Source organism: Saccostrea cucullata, unplaced genomic scaffold (genome assembly GCF_032062105.1).
Source record: "Saccostrea cucullata isolate Sc308-1 unplaced genomic scaffold, CSIRO_AGI_Scuc_v1 ctg7792, whole genome shotgun sequence".
In the NCBI taxonomy this organism is placed as follows: Eukaryota; Metazoa; Mollusca; class Bivalvia; order Ostreida; family Ostreidae; genus Saccostrea; species Saccostrea cuccullata.
Window position 1 is genome coordinate 1 of NW_026927456.1, and position 19,672 is coordinate 19,672.

Below are 19,672 nucleotides of genomic sequence, written 5' to 3' on the forward strand. Positions count from 1 at the left end.
TCTGTGCAAATTCAACTATTATTATAATCTAAAAAAATGTGAAGGTTTTAAAAAATTCCCCCTATATCGATCCCCCCACCCCGTTTTGATGATGAAACACCTTCCTGATTTACAGGTTAGTGTTACAGGCCAATGATCCTTTTAAGGGAGCACTGCATTTTATAATGCTTTATGATGGTAAAAATTTAATTAAGTATAAAACTTATATTGAAAGTTCAGAAACTCCATTTTTACAAAATTTATGTATTTAAAGTCAAACATTTAAAACAGGTGTTGAGAAACAACAGAATACTTAAAGGATATCCAATTACTTGCTATTCAACTTATATGACACATTGTCTTGCTATTTTTTTTATTGTGTATTTATGACTGTGTTAATAGTTCAGTAAATATTTACTAAAAAATTCACTGACCCATAAAGTATAACATTTCCTTTGAAGATAAAATATCATGTCCAGATTATTTAATGCCATTAAAATATCCTCCACTTTGTTAGGGGATTTTGTGCATTCTGAACAGTTGAAATTCATTGTTGTTTTGTATTTAACCCGGTAGATAGGGTTCAAATCTTTCCTTAGTTTGGGAAATAAAAAGCTTCACAGGACATGAATGGGGTGTGTGTGGCCATTCTTTATTTTAAACTTTAAACCTGTGTAGGAAGATGTGTTTAATGCTAGAGGAAGTTTCTTAATTTGTCATTAGTAAATGGCTGATCAGGTTCCAGAAATTAATTTCCTCTTGTGCTACTGCATGGTTAGATGAAGTTAATTATTTGTGGGGACATATGTGATTGATTATATGGAAACTGTCGGTACTGCATGAACATCGATAAATTATTTGTGGGGATAAATTCAACCTCTACAACACCTACAGCAATAGCTCTGAATTCATTTATTCATTTTACTTTAATAGCTAGTATGAAAAATTGTACATTTAACTCAGTAATAACTAATTAACTGTAGCTAGTATGTAAAATTGCTTATTAAACTTTGTAAAAAATGATCTTTGATTTTGATGCATGCATTGTTTATATGCAGGTATACATGTTTGTTTTATATTTTCAGTTGAACCAGAACATGGCTAACATGAACATGGGGGGACCAGGGTATGGGGGAGAGATTGACCTTGAGAACCTCCCTCCCCCTCCCCCCGAGCTTCTTCAGCAGCAATACCTGTACGGGACGGTCCCAGACAGCAGACAGCAAGGAGTGTACAGCCAGTTCGCCCACCCCCAGGGTCAGGCTTCTCACGGCTTTACCCCAGGGACTGGGAACGTGCCCATGCCTCCACCCCAGAAGGCAGGGATAAGCAATATCCCACCAAGCAAGCCTATACAGGTAGGTTTTAGTCGGTAATATGTTATGTTAGTATAAGGAAATGTTTTATGTTAATGAGTTTTAAAAATTATTTTGGACTATGCATTGAAGTAAAAACCAGGAAATTTGGTGACCTTTTCATGAAAAAATATTAAACTTGTTCTTTAAATTTTCTATATTAATTAAGAAGTGTTTTGTATATGAAATGTTTACGTATTCATTGTATTAAAGTATTTCTATGTGTACTATTGTGAGTACATTTCACTCATTGTCATAAAAAGAGAGGGCCATTGTAGAAATAGAATTTATCTTTCTCTCTCTAAAGGTTGAGAAGCGTTCTGTCGGACAGCAGCCTCCGACCGCCCCCTCCACATTTAAACTGGTTCCCGTAAGGACAGAACAAGAGAAGGCTCCCCCACCGGTGGCGCCCTCTACGGCCCCAGCCAGCCAGAAACCCAGTCTGGACCAGATCGACCGCCAGGTGCTACACACAGTGGACGATCACGCCATACAGGTAGGGTAATAAATGACTTCTACATGCTAAATTATGGGAGTGTGAATTCATGAATGGACTGCTGATCAAAAGGTTTTTAAAATTTCCAGCAAAACTGATATATACCGTAAATGTTTATTGAGCAATTTTTTTTTTTTTGCAAAAGTATACTTCTCACAAAATCAAGGGAGAATTAATTAGGGCCCCGCAAGGATTTGCGGGTGCCCTATAGTAATCACTCTGTCCGTCCGTCTGTCCGTCTGTCTGTCTGTCCGTCTGTCACTCTTCCGTCCACAAATTTTCTGTTTTTTTCTAATAACTTTTTTTATGGTTGCCCAATCAGGTTCAAATTTGGTATGGTAGTTCAGTAGGCAGAAATACATATTTTGATGCTAAGTTTGGTTCTCTATGTCTTCTGGTTTGGAGCTGGGGTGGTGGGGTAGATTCCTTAACTATGCTTAAGAATGAACGGGCAACTTTGTTTATGGTTGCCCAATCAAGTACAAATTTGGTATGGTAGTTCAGTAGGCAGAAATACATATTTTGATGCTAAGTTTGGTTCTCTATGTCCCATGGTTTGGAGCTGGGGTGGTGGGGTAGATTCCTTAACTTATATTAGAATGCATTGGCAAAGAGAGATAACTGCTGAAGATGTTCCCATTGTAAACTGAATGCTGATAGAAGTCCCTTGGGATTAATTAGCTTTCCTCCTGAAGAAAATCCAGAGCATTATCTTTATCTGTCACATTGAGATTAATTACCACTTCTGTCTGCAAATGAAGTTTGTTTTGAAGTTAAATCAATTTGGAATGCTATGAACACTCTGAAATGTGGAATTAAATATAAATTTTTATTATTTATTTTTGTTTGATAGTTATGATTTCATTGAATTCTAAAAAAAAGAAATAGATTAAAGAAGATTTTTTGATTTACTTTTTTTCACTTTTTTCACTTTTTAATGAATATATTAATTCAAGAATATTATTAATTTTTAATGTAGTTGTATAAAAACCCCATTCTATCATTAATACTGAAAAAAGTTCTTATTGTAAATTTAGAAGAAAATGATGAGAGAGGTACAATTAATCCCTTGGGATTAATTATCTAGCCTGCTGCAGAAAATTTAGTAGGCTTTTCTTTGTCACTTTAAGATTAATGAAAACCTTTGTCTGCAACTGCTGTTTGTTTGAAGATAAGGTCAAGCCTTCATGATATTTGCATTCATTGAAGGCTGGCATTTCATATAACACAAGCTTCATAATTGTTTAAATATACATTCAGTGTTAAGTTGTTCTTTAATGCCTAATGTAAATACAAGGATATTATTCTCAGGTTTTTGAATATTCAGGAATTATCTTGAAATTTTAAGAATACAGTTGCTGTTGCTTATTCTTCGTACATTTTTTTAATCATTCCTTAAGCTGCACCCTTTTAATTCTACCCCATGGCGGGGCCCTTGCTGACTGGTCAGTTTTCTAGTTCCTTTAGTATATTTAGGAATCAATAGTATATTTCAATGTTCTGTTTTATTTATTAATAGGTATCCAAAAGTGAACATCCCAGTTTCAGGGAATTGGTTTGGGATTTGATCTTCTCCAAAGACATCACAAATGAAATCGAAAAAGTCAGGTAAGCTAACCATCAGACTAAAGTCAAGGTGCTGCTTCTATTTTAGTCCATATTCTCATTTAATATGGAAATGCAAAACTAGCACAATCTCAGTATCTAAAAAAAAAGGGCAGACAAATGTAGAATGATTTCTGTTTTATCAGCACAAAGTTTTGGACAGATTTAATGACTTAGAGGTAGAAAAGAAGATAAAAGAATCAATTTTTTAAATGGAATGGTTCAATGACTCTTCACAAGAAAAAAATAGTTACATATAAACTAACACCCATTTAGATTTCACAGGAAATTTTACACTTAGTTTAACATAAGCTCATGGAAAAGATTCTTTTCTTAAATGGTTGAAAGAAACTTTCTAAATAAATGAATTTATGCATTGTACATGTATTGTTTAGAAACTGTTCCTGAAAATGAGTACACCTCATTACCTCATTATGGCTAAGAATAGGCTAGTTTTTATCCTTTTAAAAGTTTTTTTTTCTGTACTAACACTGCTCTGGTTTGATATTGCAGAGTCATTTTCCGATGGTTAGCCACAAAGAATTTAAAGGAGATAAACTTTGACAAGGTGGAGAAAGGAAGTCCTGAAGAGGTATTGCTGGGACTCAAAGAGGGGAAAACCACATACGCAATGGTGTTTGATACAATGTGCAAGTAAGTGAAACTACCTACGCAATGGTGTTTGATACAATGTACAAGTGAGTAAAACCGCCTATGCAATGGTGTTTGATACAATGTGCAAGTAAGTAAAACCACATACGTAATGGTGTTTATACAGTGTGCAAGCAGGTTCAACTCTTATTCATGTATGTCATCTCCCCAACCAGTTGAGATGTCTATGTAGCATAAACTTCATTTTTACATCAGAAAGAGTAAAAATTTTCATCCTCTGCGGCATTGTTAAATATAAAATATTTTATAGATGCTTTTAATATAAACACAGAATTACAACCATTGTCAGCAGAGAGAAAAAAACTGTGAACTTGATTTTAATATAAGATGGAACATGGTCATTTTAATTAGATAAATGCAAATAATGTTTTTTTTTTTGTTTTTTAGTTTTGCTGGATTGCACTCCCGGATCATCAGTGGTTATGCTAAAGGGGCTGACTACAAACCAGGCATGAAGTTCACCCCTGGCACAAACCAGCACTCCTGGAACGCGGTGTACATCTACGGTACATGGTGTCTGGTGGACGCCCATTGGGCGGCCAGGAGGATCATCGGAAAACCCACCTCCCAGGAGGAGTTCCATTACCAGCTGGACGAATACTTCTTTCTCCCCGACCCCCACCAGCTTATCTATACCCACTTCCCAGACGACCCCCAGTGGCAGCTTCTGGAAAGGCCCATCACCCTAGAGGAATTCGAGAACATGCCCCACATGAAACCCCAATTTTTCAAATATGGACTAGAGTTTGTGAGTCACCGTACAGCGGTGATTTATGGACGCGGTGAATTGAATGTACGATTGAGGTACCCCGCTCACAAGCTGGCTGTTGCCTTCAACTTCACTGTGCAATTCGAGAATGGCGATGAAGAGTACAAAGGGGTAAAATTGAATCGGTTCGGCATGCAGGAGAGCGTAGGGGGCATTGCTTCCTTCCGCCTCAGGTTACCAGTGAAGGGATCTTACATTCTCTACATCTACGCCAAAGAAGACACACCTGAAAACAAGGACAATGTTTACGCTCAAGTCTGTGAATACAAAATTGTCCAAGAAGAGGTTTCAGTGCCTGAGCCCCTCCCCTTCCCACCCTGTGCTTACCTTAACTGGGGTCCTGGCACGTCTTTCTACAGGTATGGTCTGGCCACCTACCAGCAGACGGCTCAGATTCTCACAAGGGACGGAAAAGCCGAATTACAGATCCGAATTCCCCGGCAGATGCAGTTCATGGCAAAATTAAAGCACAATGACCGTAGTGATGCTGACCTGGAAGGATATGTGATTCATAGAATTGTCGGAAACACTGTGTATTTTAACATCACTGCACCAAGTCGCGGTGAATTTGGACTAGAAATTTACGCCAATGACCCCACAACAGAAGGTTCAACTCTGTACCATGTGGCCCAGTATCTGGTGGAATGTAATGAAGATGTGAAAACGGTTCCTCTACCCAAGCTGCCTGCAGGTTACTTAGGAGCACAACCTAAATTCAATGACTTTGGCCTGAATACATTGAGTCATCATATCCCAGTCATTCACCTTGAAACCAACTCAGTAGAAATTCAGTTTTCAACTGCCCAGGAAATGAGAGTAACGGCCAATCTGATAGAAGTTGAAAGCGACCGAGAGATGCCCGAATTTGTTTTCACCCAGACGAAAGGCTCCGTGGTCAGTTTCCTGGTTAACATGCCAACTGTAGGGTTCTACAAGTTACAACTCTATGCCATCCCCATCAATGACCCCAACCAACAACTACCAGGGGTTTACAATTATCTAATCAACTGCCAGAGGAAAACTAAGGAGGTCTACCCTTTCCCTAAGCAGTACGCTCAATGGAAAGAAGGATGCTACATGTGGGAGCCCCTGGTGGTGCACAAGGATATTGGAAAACCCGTCGTCAACTTCCACGTTCAGATTCCACGGGCCGAGGCCGTTGCCGTGGTGACTGACCAGGAGTGGACCCATCTTCAGTCTCCGCAGTCAGGAATTTGGCAAGGGGAGGTCAATCTGGCACCTTACTACGGTAAAGGAATCAAGTTCACCTTGAATGCCAACTTTGGCGGCGATAAAACTAGTTATGCAACACTGCTTGAATATGCGATTTAGTTAGATATGTGTTAATGAATTATAGAATATTAATTTTTTTCCTTGTGATTATTTATGTTAATCAAATATTTTTTTTGCAAGCATAATGATTAGTACACCTGCTTTAACAAATATGTATATAATATATTTCTTTCTCAGTTTTTAGAAAAGCTTTTGAAATCAATATGCATGTACATGACATTTATGTTTGTGTTGAAATCGATGCCTTAATTGCAGTTCATGGTTATAAAATCAAACAGCTGATATGACTGATTTAACTCTAGGAAATATATGATATTGTATTTTTAAACAAATTTATCATTATCATATCTGTGAACCATAACATTTTACACAGTTATTGATGATAGATTTGACTTTGCATGATCATTTTATTTTGGGGGATCAATTCTTGTTTTCATTTTCTTGTTGTAGATGTTAAGTTGCGTCATTTATTTCATTTATTTTTTTGCTAGGCTGATATCTATTTTGTTAAAAAATTTTATAGCTTGTTAAACAAGTGCTTTAATGTGTTGTATAAATGTACATGTAGTGTTTTATTGTTAATATAATAAATCATTGAACCAAGGGACAGAACAATGTATGAATCTTTAAGTGTATGAACTTCACAATGAAAATAGAAATCATTTTATTTTAGTTTTTTTTTTTAAATTGGAACGCTGTTTAAGAGATATGTGTTGTGTTGATGTTTAGAAAACTTTTATTTTAAGAGCATGGTAGAAGTCTACAGAATTTGTTCCTTTGTCTTAGTGCAATCACTGTTTTGTATGTTTAGCCACAAATTCAGTACATCTTGTTAAAGACCATTCACCATAAGATTCTGGATATCGCACTATTTTTACACTAGTCATTTAGCAAGTTTACCAATTTTGGCACAGAATATATTTGTGAAATATATTCACGTTTTTACATGTGCATTTATGTGCTGCAGTTTTGGAATTTGTTCTCAACTCCTGATCTTTTTTAAATTGACATTTAGATGAATAAAAGTGTGCCTAGATTTAGAGCATACTATTACATCAATTCTTTATTTGTATAGAAATTGCTCTTTCATTAAGTATTGATTTTGTGAGAACATTGCTCTTGATTTTCCCCCCAAATTTTTATCTGTATACTATTTGATTATGCTGAGACCTGGATGTGTTCAAATAATGCTTCCCATCTGGAAACAAAAATGAATGAGTACTTAAAATCTAAAAACAAAGTCTACAATTATTTCATACCTTCCAAATCATTTATAATTATTGTGACGTTTTGGATGTATATACAACTTGATAGTCGTATAGTTATGGCATTATTTACACCAAAAAAATTTCATATGAAGCAATATACATGTATTAAACATGGCTTTTTCATTTCTCTTTATACAACTGTTGTAAAGTTGTTAGTAGATATAAAGTGCTAGGAGAGTTGAATCTTGAACAATCTGTGTCTTTTTATAAAGCTTTATAGAATAGTTTATAAATCTAAGCACAATAAAGCCAAGCTTATAAATATTGTATCTCTGTTATTATTTTGAAGAGAAGAAGAAACTTTCATACAATTTTGAATGATCTTGAATTTTTTAATGCCAGACCACTATATATTGCTCTTATAGTGTTTGGAATGTCCATCTTCCGATCAATTCCAGATAAAGTCTTCTTTCAATGATATCTAACAATTCAACTACACTGAATTTGCATGAAAATGATTGCTCTTTACTGGTTGTGAAATATGTGTGAATGACATCCGAGTATAGGATCCATTCCCGGGGATGGAAGAAAGATGCTATAATTTCAGCATATATGTTAATTACCCCGAACTGAACCCTATTAGTCATGTGTTAGTGCAATATTGAAGTTAAAAGAGAAAGCAACTATTTTTTCAAAATCTAAAAAAAAAAACATGCAAAATTGTCCCTATCTGTATCTGCTGTAACCATTTTGGAAATATTTTAGATATAAAAACAATTCATGTAAAGCAGTTCGAAATATTTTTGCAGTTTCTCACAGCCCAGAATATTGATAATGTTTGTCAAATCGATCCCACTTCTTTGATTGCAAAAATCGGTCTGAAATGGCGCAAATAGTAGTTCTTAACAATTCTGAAAAAGATTGGCGTAGATGTAATACGGAGAGAAAGTAAGATTTTAGAGTTTTAATACTGTATTTCCGTTGTTTCCATGACAATTGTAGATTGCTTATGTATCCTCTTGTAGAATTTTCTTCAAGTAAACTTGGTGAGTTTCATCTTTGTAAATGTGTTGCTACCACATCGTATGGAACTGAATAATAATTATAAATAACAAAAAAAAAAAAAAAAAAAAAAAAAAATATAGAGTTCAAAAGTTTACTTTACTTAGAATTTTTGAAACGAGGAAACAACGGAGCACTAGGACACTCTAAATGGGTGTTTCATGCACAGTTTGAATATTTCTGACGAGGAACCTCTAATGCTGATCGCTGACGGGATGGGCTTTCCAAGTTTATACTCATTCCTATGGTGGCATATTTCTGCCCCTTGTGTGCAAGTTATTTTTCTATCAAATATGTCAACATGCAACATAAATATGTTGACATGCAAGAAAATTGCAATCAAATAAGTATTATAAAAAAAATCCTCAAAAATCTCAAATATCGCCCACATGTGACATTCAACATGCTAGATGCTACTTATTTATGTTATTTAAGATAAATAAGATTATTATTTAAGATAAATATGTTGACATGCAACTTATTTATGTTGACATGCAACTTATTTATGCTGACATGCAACTTATTTATGTTGACATGCAAGATAAATATGTCGACAAGCAACTTATTTATGTTGGCATGCAACTTAGTTATGTTGACATGCGAGATAAATATGTTGACATGCAACTTATTTATGTAAACATGCGACATATTTATGTCGACATGCAACTTATAAGTTGCATGTCAACATATTTATCTTGCATGTCAATATAACCAAGTTGCATATCAACATAAATAAGTTGCATGTTAACATATATAAGTTGCATGTCGACATAAATAAGTTGCATGTCAACATTATTTATCTTGCATGTTAACATAAATAAGTAGCATTTAGCATGTTGGATGTCACATGTGGACAATATTTGAGATTTATGAAGATTTTTTATGATTTTTATTTTATTGCAATTTCTTGCATGTCAACATATTTATGTTGCATGTTGACATATCTATCTTGCATGTCGACATATTTGATAGAAAAATAACTTGCACACAAAGGGCAGAAATATGCCACCATACATTCCTGATCACTGACAGAATGGGTATTTTTTTGGGGGGGGGGGGCGAAAGTTCCGAAAGACGCTAGAAAGTTGGAATATTAAATTTTGTCCGCCATGCTAGCCTCAAGATCTGTCTCCGACGACGACATTTTGGAAATTTCACACTGAAGAAATTGAGTCAAAGGGGAAAAAAGATCCAAATGATTAAAAGCTAAAGAAAAAAAACACAAAATAAGATCACCGGTCTTTTCTCTTTGGGTCCATTTAAGATATCATAATTAATTTCCCCTTTGTTAACATAAATATTATCAGGAAGTTTTAATTAGTTTCATTCAGCAGTATGGTTGACGCATTTCTCCAGCCTCTCGTTCTCCTTATGAGCCACTTCGATCTCTTTCTGAATACGGGCTTCCTCTCCATTCTGCAGAAGGATAAAACGTACGCTCAACTAGGACCTCGGGTCCCCCGCAAATAGTTCGTCATTTTCCGTAGTAATAACACATTTTAGGAACTCTTCAGGCAATAAAGGCACAAAAGTAAATTCATCGATATCAATACAGAGACCTCAGGTCACCTTATATATTGATTGAATTTTATATAATAGACAGTTTTCTTTGTCTTACTCCAAAATAATCTTATAACTTTATACAGATATACTTTCTAATATATATATAAGCAGAAATGTTAAAGTAATTAGGGGGACAAAAACTAACCTGATATTATACATCAGTGGGGAGACCAGAGGTCACCTTATATTGTACATCATTAGAGGTATCCCAGGTCACCTTACATTTTAAATTAATAAGGGCCCAAAGGTAACCTTATATTGTACATCCTTTGAGGGTCACCTTATATTGAAAATCAGTAGAGGGACTAGAGGTCACCTTATATTGTACATCAAAATGGGGGACCAGAGGTCACCTTATATTGTACATCAGTGGGGGGACCAGAGGTCACCTTATATTGTACATCAGTAGGGGGACCAGAGGTCACCTTATACTGTACATCAGTAGGGGGACTAGAGGTCACCTTATATTGTACATCATTAGGGGGACCAGAGGTCACCTTATATTGAGCATCAGTAGGGGGACCAGAGGACATCTTATATTGTACATCAATAAGGAGACCAGAGATCACCTTATATTGTTCATCAATAGGGGAACCAGAGGTAACCTTATATCGGACAACATTAAGGAGACCAGAGGTCACCTTATATTGTACATCATTAGGGGGACTAAAGGCCTCTTATATTGAAAATCAGTAGGGGGACCAGAGGACACCTTATATTGAACACCAATAAGGAGACCTGAGGTCACCTTATATTGTACATCAGTAGGGGGACAAGAGGTCACCTTATATTGAACATCAATATTGGGGACTAGAAGTCACCTTATATTGTACATTAATAGGGGGACAAGAGGTCACCTGATACTGTACATCAATAAGGAGACCAGAGGTCACTTTATATTGTACATAAGTAGGGTGACCGCAGGTAGCCTTATAATGTACATCAGTAAGTGAGTCAGAGCTTACCTTATATTGAAAATCAGTAGGTGGACTAAAGGTCACCTTATATTGAACATCAATAAGGGGGACTAGAGGTCACCTTATATTGTAAATCAGTAGGGGACCAGGGGTTATATTAAATTGTTTATCAGTAGGGAGACCAGAGGTCACCTTATATTGTACATCAATAAGGGGGACTAGAGGTCACCTTATATTGTACATCAATAAGGAGACCAGAGGTCACTTAATATTGTACATACGTAGGGTGACCAGATGTAACCTTATAATGTAAATCAGTAAGTGGATCAGAGGTTACCTTATATTGAAAATCAGTAGGGGGACAGAGGTCACCTTATATTGTACATCAAAAAGGGGGACTAGAGGTCACCTTATATTGTACATCAGTAGGTTGACCAGAGGACACCTTATATTGTACATCAGTAGGGGGACCAGGGGTCACCTTATAATGTACATTAGTAGTGGGTCCAGAGGTCACTTTATATTGTACATCAGTAGGGGGACTAGAAGTCACCTTATATTGTACATCAGTAGGGGGATCAGAGGTAACCTTATATTGTACATCAGAAGGGAGACCAGAGGTCACCTTATATTGAACATCAAGAAGGGGGACTAGAGGTCAACTTATACTGTACATCAGTAGGGGGACTAGAGGTCACCTTATATTGTACATCATTAGAGGGACCAGAGGTCACCTTATATTGAGCATCAGTAGGGGGACCAGAGGACATCTTATATTGTACATCAATAAGGAGACCAGAGATCACCTTATATTGTTCATCAATAGGGAAACCAGAGGTAACCTTATATCGGACAACATTAAGGAGACCAGAGGTCACCTTATATTGTACATCATTAGGGGGACTAAAGGTCTCTTATATTGTAAATCAGTAGGGGGACCAGAGGACACCTTATATTGAACACCAATAAGGAGACCTGAGGTCACCTTATATTGTACATCAGTAGGGGGACAAGAGGTCATCTTATATTGAACATCAATATTGGGGACTAGAGGTCACCTTATATTGTACATTAATAGGGGGACAAGAGGTCACCTGATACTGTACATCAATAAGGAGACCAGAGGTCACTTTATATTGTACATAAGTAGGGTGACCGCAGGTAGCCTTATAATGTACATCAGTAAGTGAGTCAGAGCTTACCTTATATTGAAAATCAGTAGGTGGACTAAAGGTCACCTTATATTGAACATCAATAAGGGGGACTAGAGGTCACCTTATATTGTAAATCAGTAGGGGACCAGGGGTTATATTAAATTGTTTATCAGTAGGGAGATCAGAGGTCACCTTATATTGTACATCAATAAGGGGGACTAGAGGTCACCTTATATTGTACATCAATAAGGAGACCAGAGGTCACTTAATATTGTACATACGTAGGGTGACCAGATGTAACATTATAATATAAATCAGTAAGTGGATCAGAGATTACCTTATATTGAAAATCAGTAGGGGGACTAGAGGTCACTTTATATTGTACATCAAAAAGGGGGACTAGAGGTCACCTTATATTGTACATCAGTAGGTTGACCAGAGGACACCTTATATTGTACATCAGTAGGGGGACCAGGGGTCACTTTATAATGTACATTAGTAGTGGGTCCAGAGGTCACTTTATATTGTACATCAGTAGGGGGACTAGAAGTCACCTTATATTGTACATCAGTAGGGGGATCAGAGGTAACCTTATATTGTACATCAGAAGGGAGACCAGAGGTCACCTTATATTGAACATCAATAAGGAGACCAGAGGTCACCTTATATTGTACATCAGTAGGGGGACCAGAGGTCACCTTATATTGTACATCATTAGGGAGACCAGAGGTCACCTTATATTGTACTCAATAAGAAGGCCAGAAGTCACCTTATACTGTACATCATTAGGGGGACTAGAGGTCACCTTATATTGTACATGAGTAGGGGGACCAGAGGTCAACTTATATTGTTCATCAGTAGGGAAACCAGAAGTCACCTTATATTGAACATCGATAAGGAGACCAGAGGTCACCTTATATTGTACATCAGTAGGGGGACCAGAGGTCACCTTATATTGTACATCATTAGGGGGACCAGAGGTCACCTTATATTGTACATCATTAGGGGTACTAGAGGTCACCTTATATTGAACATCAGTAGGGGTACCAGAGATCACCTTATATTAGGGCTGCTCAATAAGTAACGTCCTCGTGCTCGAAAAGAAACAAAGGACGCTTTTCAATAATTCATTCATAATGATTTAACCTAATATTATCTTTTAATTAAAACACATGTTTGTAAACATTTTTTATCCAATTTCTTATTGTTTTTAGAACTCATTAATTTTGGGTATGACTCTTTGTATACTGGATAATGGCTAAACCTATGATTTTCTGGACTTGTTTCTTCTTTCTGAAAGGTTTTTTTTTAATTTGGGAAAAATGAAACAAGTCAAAAGGCGAAAGATCTGGCGAACATTGTTAATGCGAAAGAACATGAACTTTCTGTTTATCCCCACGACTAATTTACTCTTCAGGGCGTGCGGGTGAGGACGCTGCCATGAAAAAATCTAATGTAGTGGATTCTTGATTCTCTTTATTCGCAAAAAAAAAATCCTTTCTAGATTCCTCCAGAAATTAAACTGCCTCCCCGAATACGAATTTGAACAACAAGACCACTAATATTTAAGAAAATTGCATATAAATCAGTCTTTTTGCTGTTGTAATGTTTTCAAGGACGGTATCCATTTTTGATGCCTATTATATATTTTTTATCATTGAAATCCACCTGCTCAATTGTCTATAAAACAGACATTGATTGCTGTAAATTTTACATACTAGTATTTCAGTGAGGATTTCTTTGGGATTCTTAACAAGTTTTACAGCAATGAACGGTTGAATTTCACTCTAATTTACTGATTCTGCACCATTCATTTTTAATGCAGTCTTGAATACCCTTGTTTTCCAGCTTCTCACAATGAATCTTTGTGATGAAAAGTGGTCACATAAACTTCCATAAATTCATTAAAGATTCAATAATGAGAAAAAGTCAAGCTTAATGCCATATATCTGTATTGTATGTCATACTAGAGTTCAGGACATTATTTATTGAACAGCCCTCGTAATTTGTACATCAGTAGGGGGACAAGAGGTTACCTTATATTGTACATCATTAAAAATAATGATCACACTATTTTGAACCCTACTGGTAATATAACCCCTATTTTGAATGGAGAAACCGGAAGACACTTAATATTTTACATAAATATTGAGACCAAAGAACTCCTTATTTGGTCACCTGAATCAGCTCATGTGACGTATTGCTATCTGGGTTTTTTTTTGGCTTCTTGTGCATTTACATTCAAACATTTTAAGCCTTTCTTTGCAATCCCTCAACCATTTACAACCGATTTTGGTATAAACATTTCCAGAAGTTAAAATATATCATTACGTGGAATAAGTTCTCGATTTGCAATTAAGCGCAATTTTAGTCTAAAATTTTGATCGTTTTTAATGAATTGGTAGATTTTCAAAAAAAATATTACATTGTTACGAGAAATTAAATAAATAAATATGGGTGAAGAGATTTTTTAAATCATGGTCCCTGCCCTCCACCCCCTAAGGCAACAAAGTTGGGGAGAAACTACTACAATTGATGAAATCTTTAAAAATCTTCTTTACTGATTGACATCAAGCCGTCTAACTGTTGACATAATTATCATAAGCATTGACTCCTCTACCAAAATTGTGAAGTTTATTGTCCTAGGGTCAGGGGCCCTGGGGTTAGGGCAGGGCTATAAAAATTTATATCTTGAAATGTATTTATTCTTTGAAAATCTTTCCCTCTGCCCCTGGATATAAAACTAACTAACTACATGCATGGTTATGATTACGAAGGGTATTCTCTCCAAAGTTTTGAAATTCATGACCCAAAGGTCAGGGGTTCTGGTATTACGGTGAGGCTATATAAATTGTTAAGTTAAAATTCATTAATTCTTTAAAAAATCTTCCTCTGTGCTCCTGGATAACAGTTAAACTAACCACATATAGTTATGATAAGCAAGGGAGCCTCTTCCAAAATTATAAATTTCAAGGTCCCTTGCTCATGGGTACCATTGAGGGGTGCGGGCTTTAATTAAATACTGTAATTGAATAAATGGTTTAAATTTTGTTCTTTGGTATGAACCAATTTTTTTTTATGAACAAGGGTGCCTTCTCCAACATTGTGAAATGTATGACCACAGGATGAGGGTTTTTGCGGTCAATTGGCACTACTATTTATTGCTAATTATTACTGATTATTTGAAATGCAGTTTTTGTTCCCCTTCGCTCTATATAGGCATTAAGTAGACAAACTAAGCATGCCAAGTATAGTTATTATGAGCAATGGTGCTTTTTTTTCAAAATTGCGAATGTCTTGGCCTCTGGTTCAAAGCACGAACCTAAATCAATTGTTTAAAGTTTTATATGATGTTCAGTTGACCTATAAGACCCATAGGCCTCTTGTCGCTTCTTATAAGAGAACCTCGAGTATCCCGTTAATATGCATTTTATCTGTAACCTCTGGTCCGCCCTTATTTTCTTTTTAAATGTCTCTTGGTTAACATGGGTCTAGAATCGTTGATGGCTTACTGAGTATTTCTGCAATCATATAAATTTCATTTATGACTGGTTTCCTTAAAAATGTACAACAAAGGAGACCACTGATCTCCCTATTTATATACAATACAAAATATAAAGTGACTGTATGTCCCCATAATGATCTACAACATAGGGTGACCTCTTACCCCCTATTGATGTATAAGGTAACCTCTGTTTCCATTTTTGATGTACAATGTAATCTGACGTCTGGTCTTGTACAGTATCAGGTGACCTCTGGAAACCTTTCTGTTGTACAATATAAAGGTAACCTTTAGTCTCCATAATGAAATAGAATACAAGGTGACCTTTGATCAACCTATTGATGTACAATATTAGTTAACCTCTGGACCACCTAGTGACGAACGTTAAAACTAACCTGATGGCTCTGTCCCCCTACTGATATAAAATATAAGGTGACCTCTGGTCACCCTACTGATGTACAAAATAAGGTGTCCTCTGGTCCCCCTACTAATGTACAATATAAGGTGTCCTCTGGTCCCCCTACTGATGTACAATATAAGGTGACCCTTGGTCTCCCTACCGATGTACGATATAAGGTTACCTCTGGTCCCCCTATTGATGTACAATATAAGGTGTCCCCTAGTCCCCCTACCAATGTACGATATATGGTGTCCTCTGGTCCCCCTACTGATGTACAATTTAAGGTGACCCCTTGTCCCCCTACTGATGTATGATATAAGGTGTCCTCTGCTCCCCATACTGATGTACAATATAAGGTTACCTCTGGTCCCCCTACTAATGTACAATATAAGGTGTCCTCTGGTCCCCCTACTGATGTACAATATAAGGTTACCTCTGGTCCCCCCTACTGAAGTACAATATATTAAGGTGTCCTCTGGTCCCCTACTGATGTTCAATTTAAGGTGACCTCAGGTCACCCTACTGATGTCCCCTACTGAGGTACAATATAAGTTGTCCTTTGGTCCCCCTACTGATGTACAATATAAGGTGACACTTGGTCCCCCTACTGATGTACAATATAAAGTGTTCTCTGGTCCCCCTACTTATGTACAATATAAGGTGATCTCTGGCCCCCCTACTGATGTACAATATAAGGTGTCCTCTGGTCCCCCTACTGATGTACAAATAAGATGACCACTGGTCCCCCTACTGATTTAGAATATAACTTTTGTTCCCCCTTCTAATGTAAAGTGCAATATAAGGTGTCCTCTGGTCCTCCTACTGATGAGGTCGCCTATTGAAGCATGACCTCATAAGGAAGACAAAGGAGGTATTAAATAATTTATTAACAAATAATTATTCCATTATGTTACAGGATTGGTGAAAAGTCCGAGCGAAATGAAAAGGAATGGTGTGGTAGGGGGCAAAATCTTCGTCTCCCCTGCTTGTTAGAGATCTGCGAATGCAGAGACTGGACGTCGTTTACTCTGAGTCGCTTACTATTAGTAAGGAGATCAGAGGTTAGGCACTGTGTTTTATAGATACTATAACCTTACATGGAATAATAAAATCATAGGGGAGACCACAGGTCACCCAACATAATCCATAAATGTTAAATCTTATATATCACATATCTTATAATATTGCAGGTAATGTTGCTCAGCAACCCCCTCCCCCCTCTTTGTTTTCTAATACCCATCAGATGGTTATTCCTTTACAAAAATAAATTTTCTGTTGTTTTTTTTAACACTGAAAAGGCTTCACAGTATTACGATTTATTCTATTTTCACTTTACGTATGCAACGCACTACATTTTGTTGCGGAGTAAACAGGCCCGATAGACGTGAACTGAGCAGGGGACCTAAGGTCCTAGTTCAGCGTACGTTCTATCCTTCTGCCAACAGCAGTTCTGTTGGGCCCGCTCCTGCTTTTCGGCCTGTGTCTTTTCTTGAGACTCTGCCAAATATAGTTAAATAAATGCTCTTAAATACTTTTTCTGAAAGATACAAAATTTAATGTAATTTGAAACATTATAATCACTGACAAAATTAGCACGAACAAAAAAATATCCTATGCCATATCCTCCAGTTATTAACCTACTGAAAATCAGGAAGTCGCAAAAAATCTTTTCGAGATCATGGTAAGTATGAACATTAGAAAAATATATACATGTATCTAAGTCCTTCATAGAATATTTTTTTAAAAAGTAACATGTCTTACCGCAAGTATATATTAATTTTAGCATAAACCTACCCCTCCATTTTTCAAAATCTCCCGTTTTATTGTCAAGCAGTCTTGGTCGCGGCTTTTTTGGAGTTTCCTCTCAGAAAAAGGTAATATCAAAGGCCACACCGACTCTCTTTTCTGTCACTTCCTCTGTGACCATCGTTTTCCGCACTTTCTCGTACGCTTCCATCTCTTCCTTTGCGACACCAACCTTATTTTTTCTGACAAAACAACTCTGAAGGAGACCCATGATTTTTTTCAGATCAGCAAATGGCTTTGAATCAGATTGATTGTGACGTCATAATTAGTGTATTAATTATGACTTCATGAATTTCAATTCTTTTTTTTTTGACGCCAAAATAAAATAGAGTTTTATTGTAACACACTGCTCAACGCATTATCGGCTACTCGGTTGTTATCGGAGACTCGGTTCAAGAAAAGAAATGGTTAGAAAATGTGGGTAATTTTAAATTTCATATTTCAATGATAAATTTGTATTTCAGCGAACAAAGTTTGGGATCTATGACAGATAACTGATTATACTTTCAGCAGCAGAAAGCACAAACCAAATCACCCTCTTTAAAAAGATTTACAGCTCTTTCAAATGATTTATATATATATATATATATATATATATATATATATATATATATATATATATATATATATATATATATATATATATATATATATATATATATATATATTAGGGATGTCAAATCGGTCAATTTTCAGTACTCGGTTACTCGGACGTTTTTCCGATCGAGTACCCGGGTACTCGGTAAAAGTGTAAATAAATATGAACAAGTAAATTGAAGACTGTAAAACATTGTAAACTCTTGTAGAAATAAAACCAGGTGCACTGATAGGAGGCTTATCTGTTGTAATAATGATGAGCACTTCGTGCCCGACGAAATTTAATATAACAATTTTGAAATTCAATTCACTTATCAGATAAACACAAGAAATAAAATCATAAGTTGTCCACACTGTTTTTGTTTTAAAAAAATAATCTGCTCCGTAATTGTAATGTAACTCTTTGTCGCGTTTGACGACCAGGTATCAGTCGTCAGAGCTACGTACAGTATCAACTTGAACTTGATCAAGTTCTCTTAACACAGCGGATTTACGATTTTAGTACACTTGTTCGATCCGATATTTATATAGTATTACGGGACGGTATTTTGTAGTTTGATGCAACCTTTGCCTTCAACCAGTTGTATTGGCATGTAATCAAACACAACCATATCAACAATCGCACGTGTAATATCATCCGCTCTTTTCCCGAGAATATACGGCTTCTCGGAGAATTATCTAATTTATTTAAACATAATCATGATAATGGATCTTAAACGATGTTCAATAAACAATTAATTAAAGCCAAACAAAAAATAACAAGGGAAGAAGGCAGCCGAAGGTGAGAAAAGCCAGGTACCCCAGGTACTTCTTCACGATAATTACTGTATAAACACTGCCACAGGCGATAACGGTCATTTAGAGTCGTAGTAAACCCTAATTACTGTATGTACAAGTGCAATGAGCATTTTACGTTTTAAAACAGATTGTTTAATGCCTTAATAAATAAGATTTGAAATATTCAAAAATATACATCCGAGTAACCGAGTACCGATTTTAGTATTCGATACTCGGATGTTCGATCGAGTACCCGGTTAACCGGGTACTCGTTGCCATCCCTAATATATATATATATATATATATATATATATATTAATATATATATATATATTAAATATATATAATTATAATTATATATATATAATTAACAATATATATAATTACTTTGTTTATTGAGACTGAAAAATATGTGATTTATTGTCCATTATTGTCCAATTTGATTTTCCCTAACTTTTACGTAACGTACTTAATCCCTTTTGTAACAACATTCAATCCGAAACACATTAATATATTT

General features: G+C 36.0%; 1 protein-coding gene and 1 pseudogene across 1 annotated transcript; one reads left to right on the forward strand and one right to left on the reverse strand.

Moving 5' to 3' along the window:
• Positions 1 to 1,014: 1,014 nt before the first annotated feature.
• LOC134274533 (hillarin-like) lies at positions 1,015 to 7,704 on the forward strand. Its single transcript, XM_062756811.1, has 5 exons — positions 1,015 to 1,337; positions 1,642 to 1,830; positions 3,350 to 3,438; positions 3,949 to 4,089; positions 4,495 to 7,704. Exons 1-5 carry the CDS (start codon positions 1,032 to 1,034, stop codon positions 6,206 to 6,208), a joined length of 2,439 nt encoding a protein of 812 aa, XP_062612795.1. The 5' UTR covers positions 1,015 to 1,031; the 3' UTR covers positions 6,209 to 7,704.
• Positions 7,705 to 9,762: 2,058 nt separating this feature from the next.
• Positions 9,763 to 17,993, reverse strand: LOC134274531 (uncharacterized; annotated as a pseudogene).
• Positions 17,994 to 19,672: the final 1,679 nt, after the last annotated feature.

What these genes read in the sequence shown, in the direction of transcription:
- LOC134274533 (XM_062756811.1), top strand. Translation starts at nt 1,032, where the DNA reads ATGCAGGTATACATGTTTGTTTTATATTTTCAGTTGAACCAGAACATG. An exon ending in CACCAAGCAAGCCTATACAG is followed by an intron (nt 1,338 to 1,641) that starts GTAGGTTTTAGT and finishes CTCTCTCTAAAG; the next exon opens with GTTGAGAAGCGTTCTGTCGG. An exon ending in GTGTTTGATACAATGTGCAA is followed by an intron (nt 4,090 to 4,494) that starts GTAAGTGAAACT and finishes TTTGTTTTTTAG; the next exon opens with TTTTGCTGGATTGCACTCCC.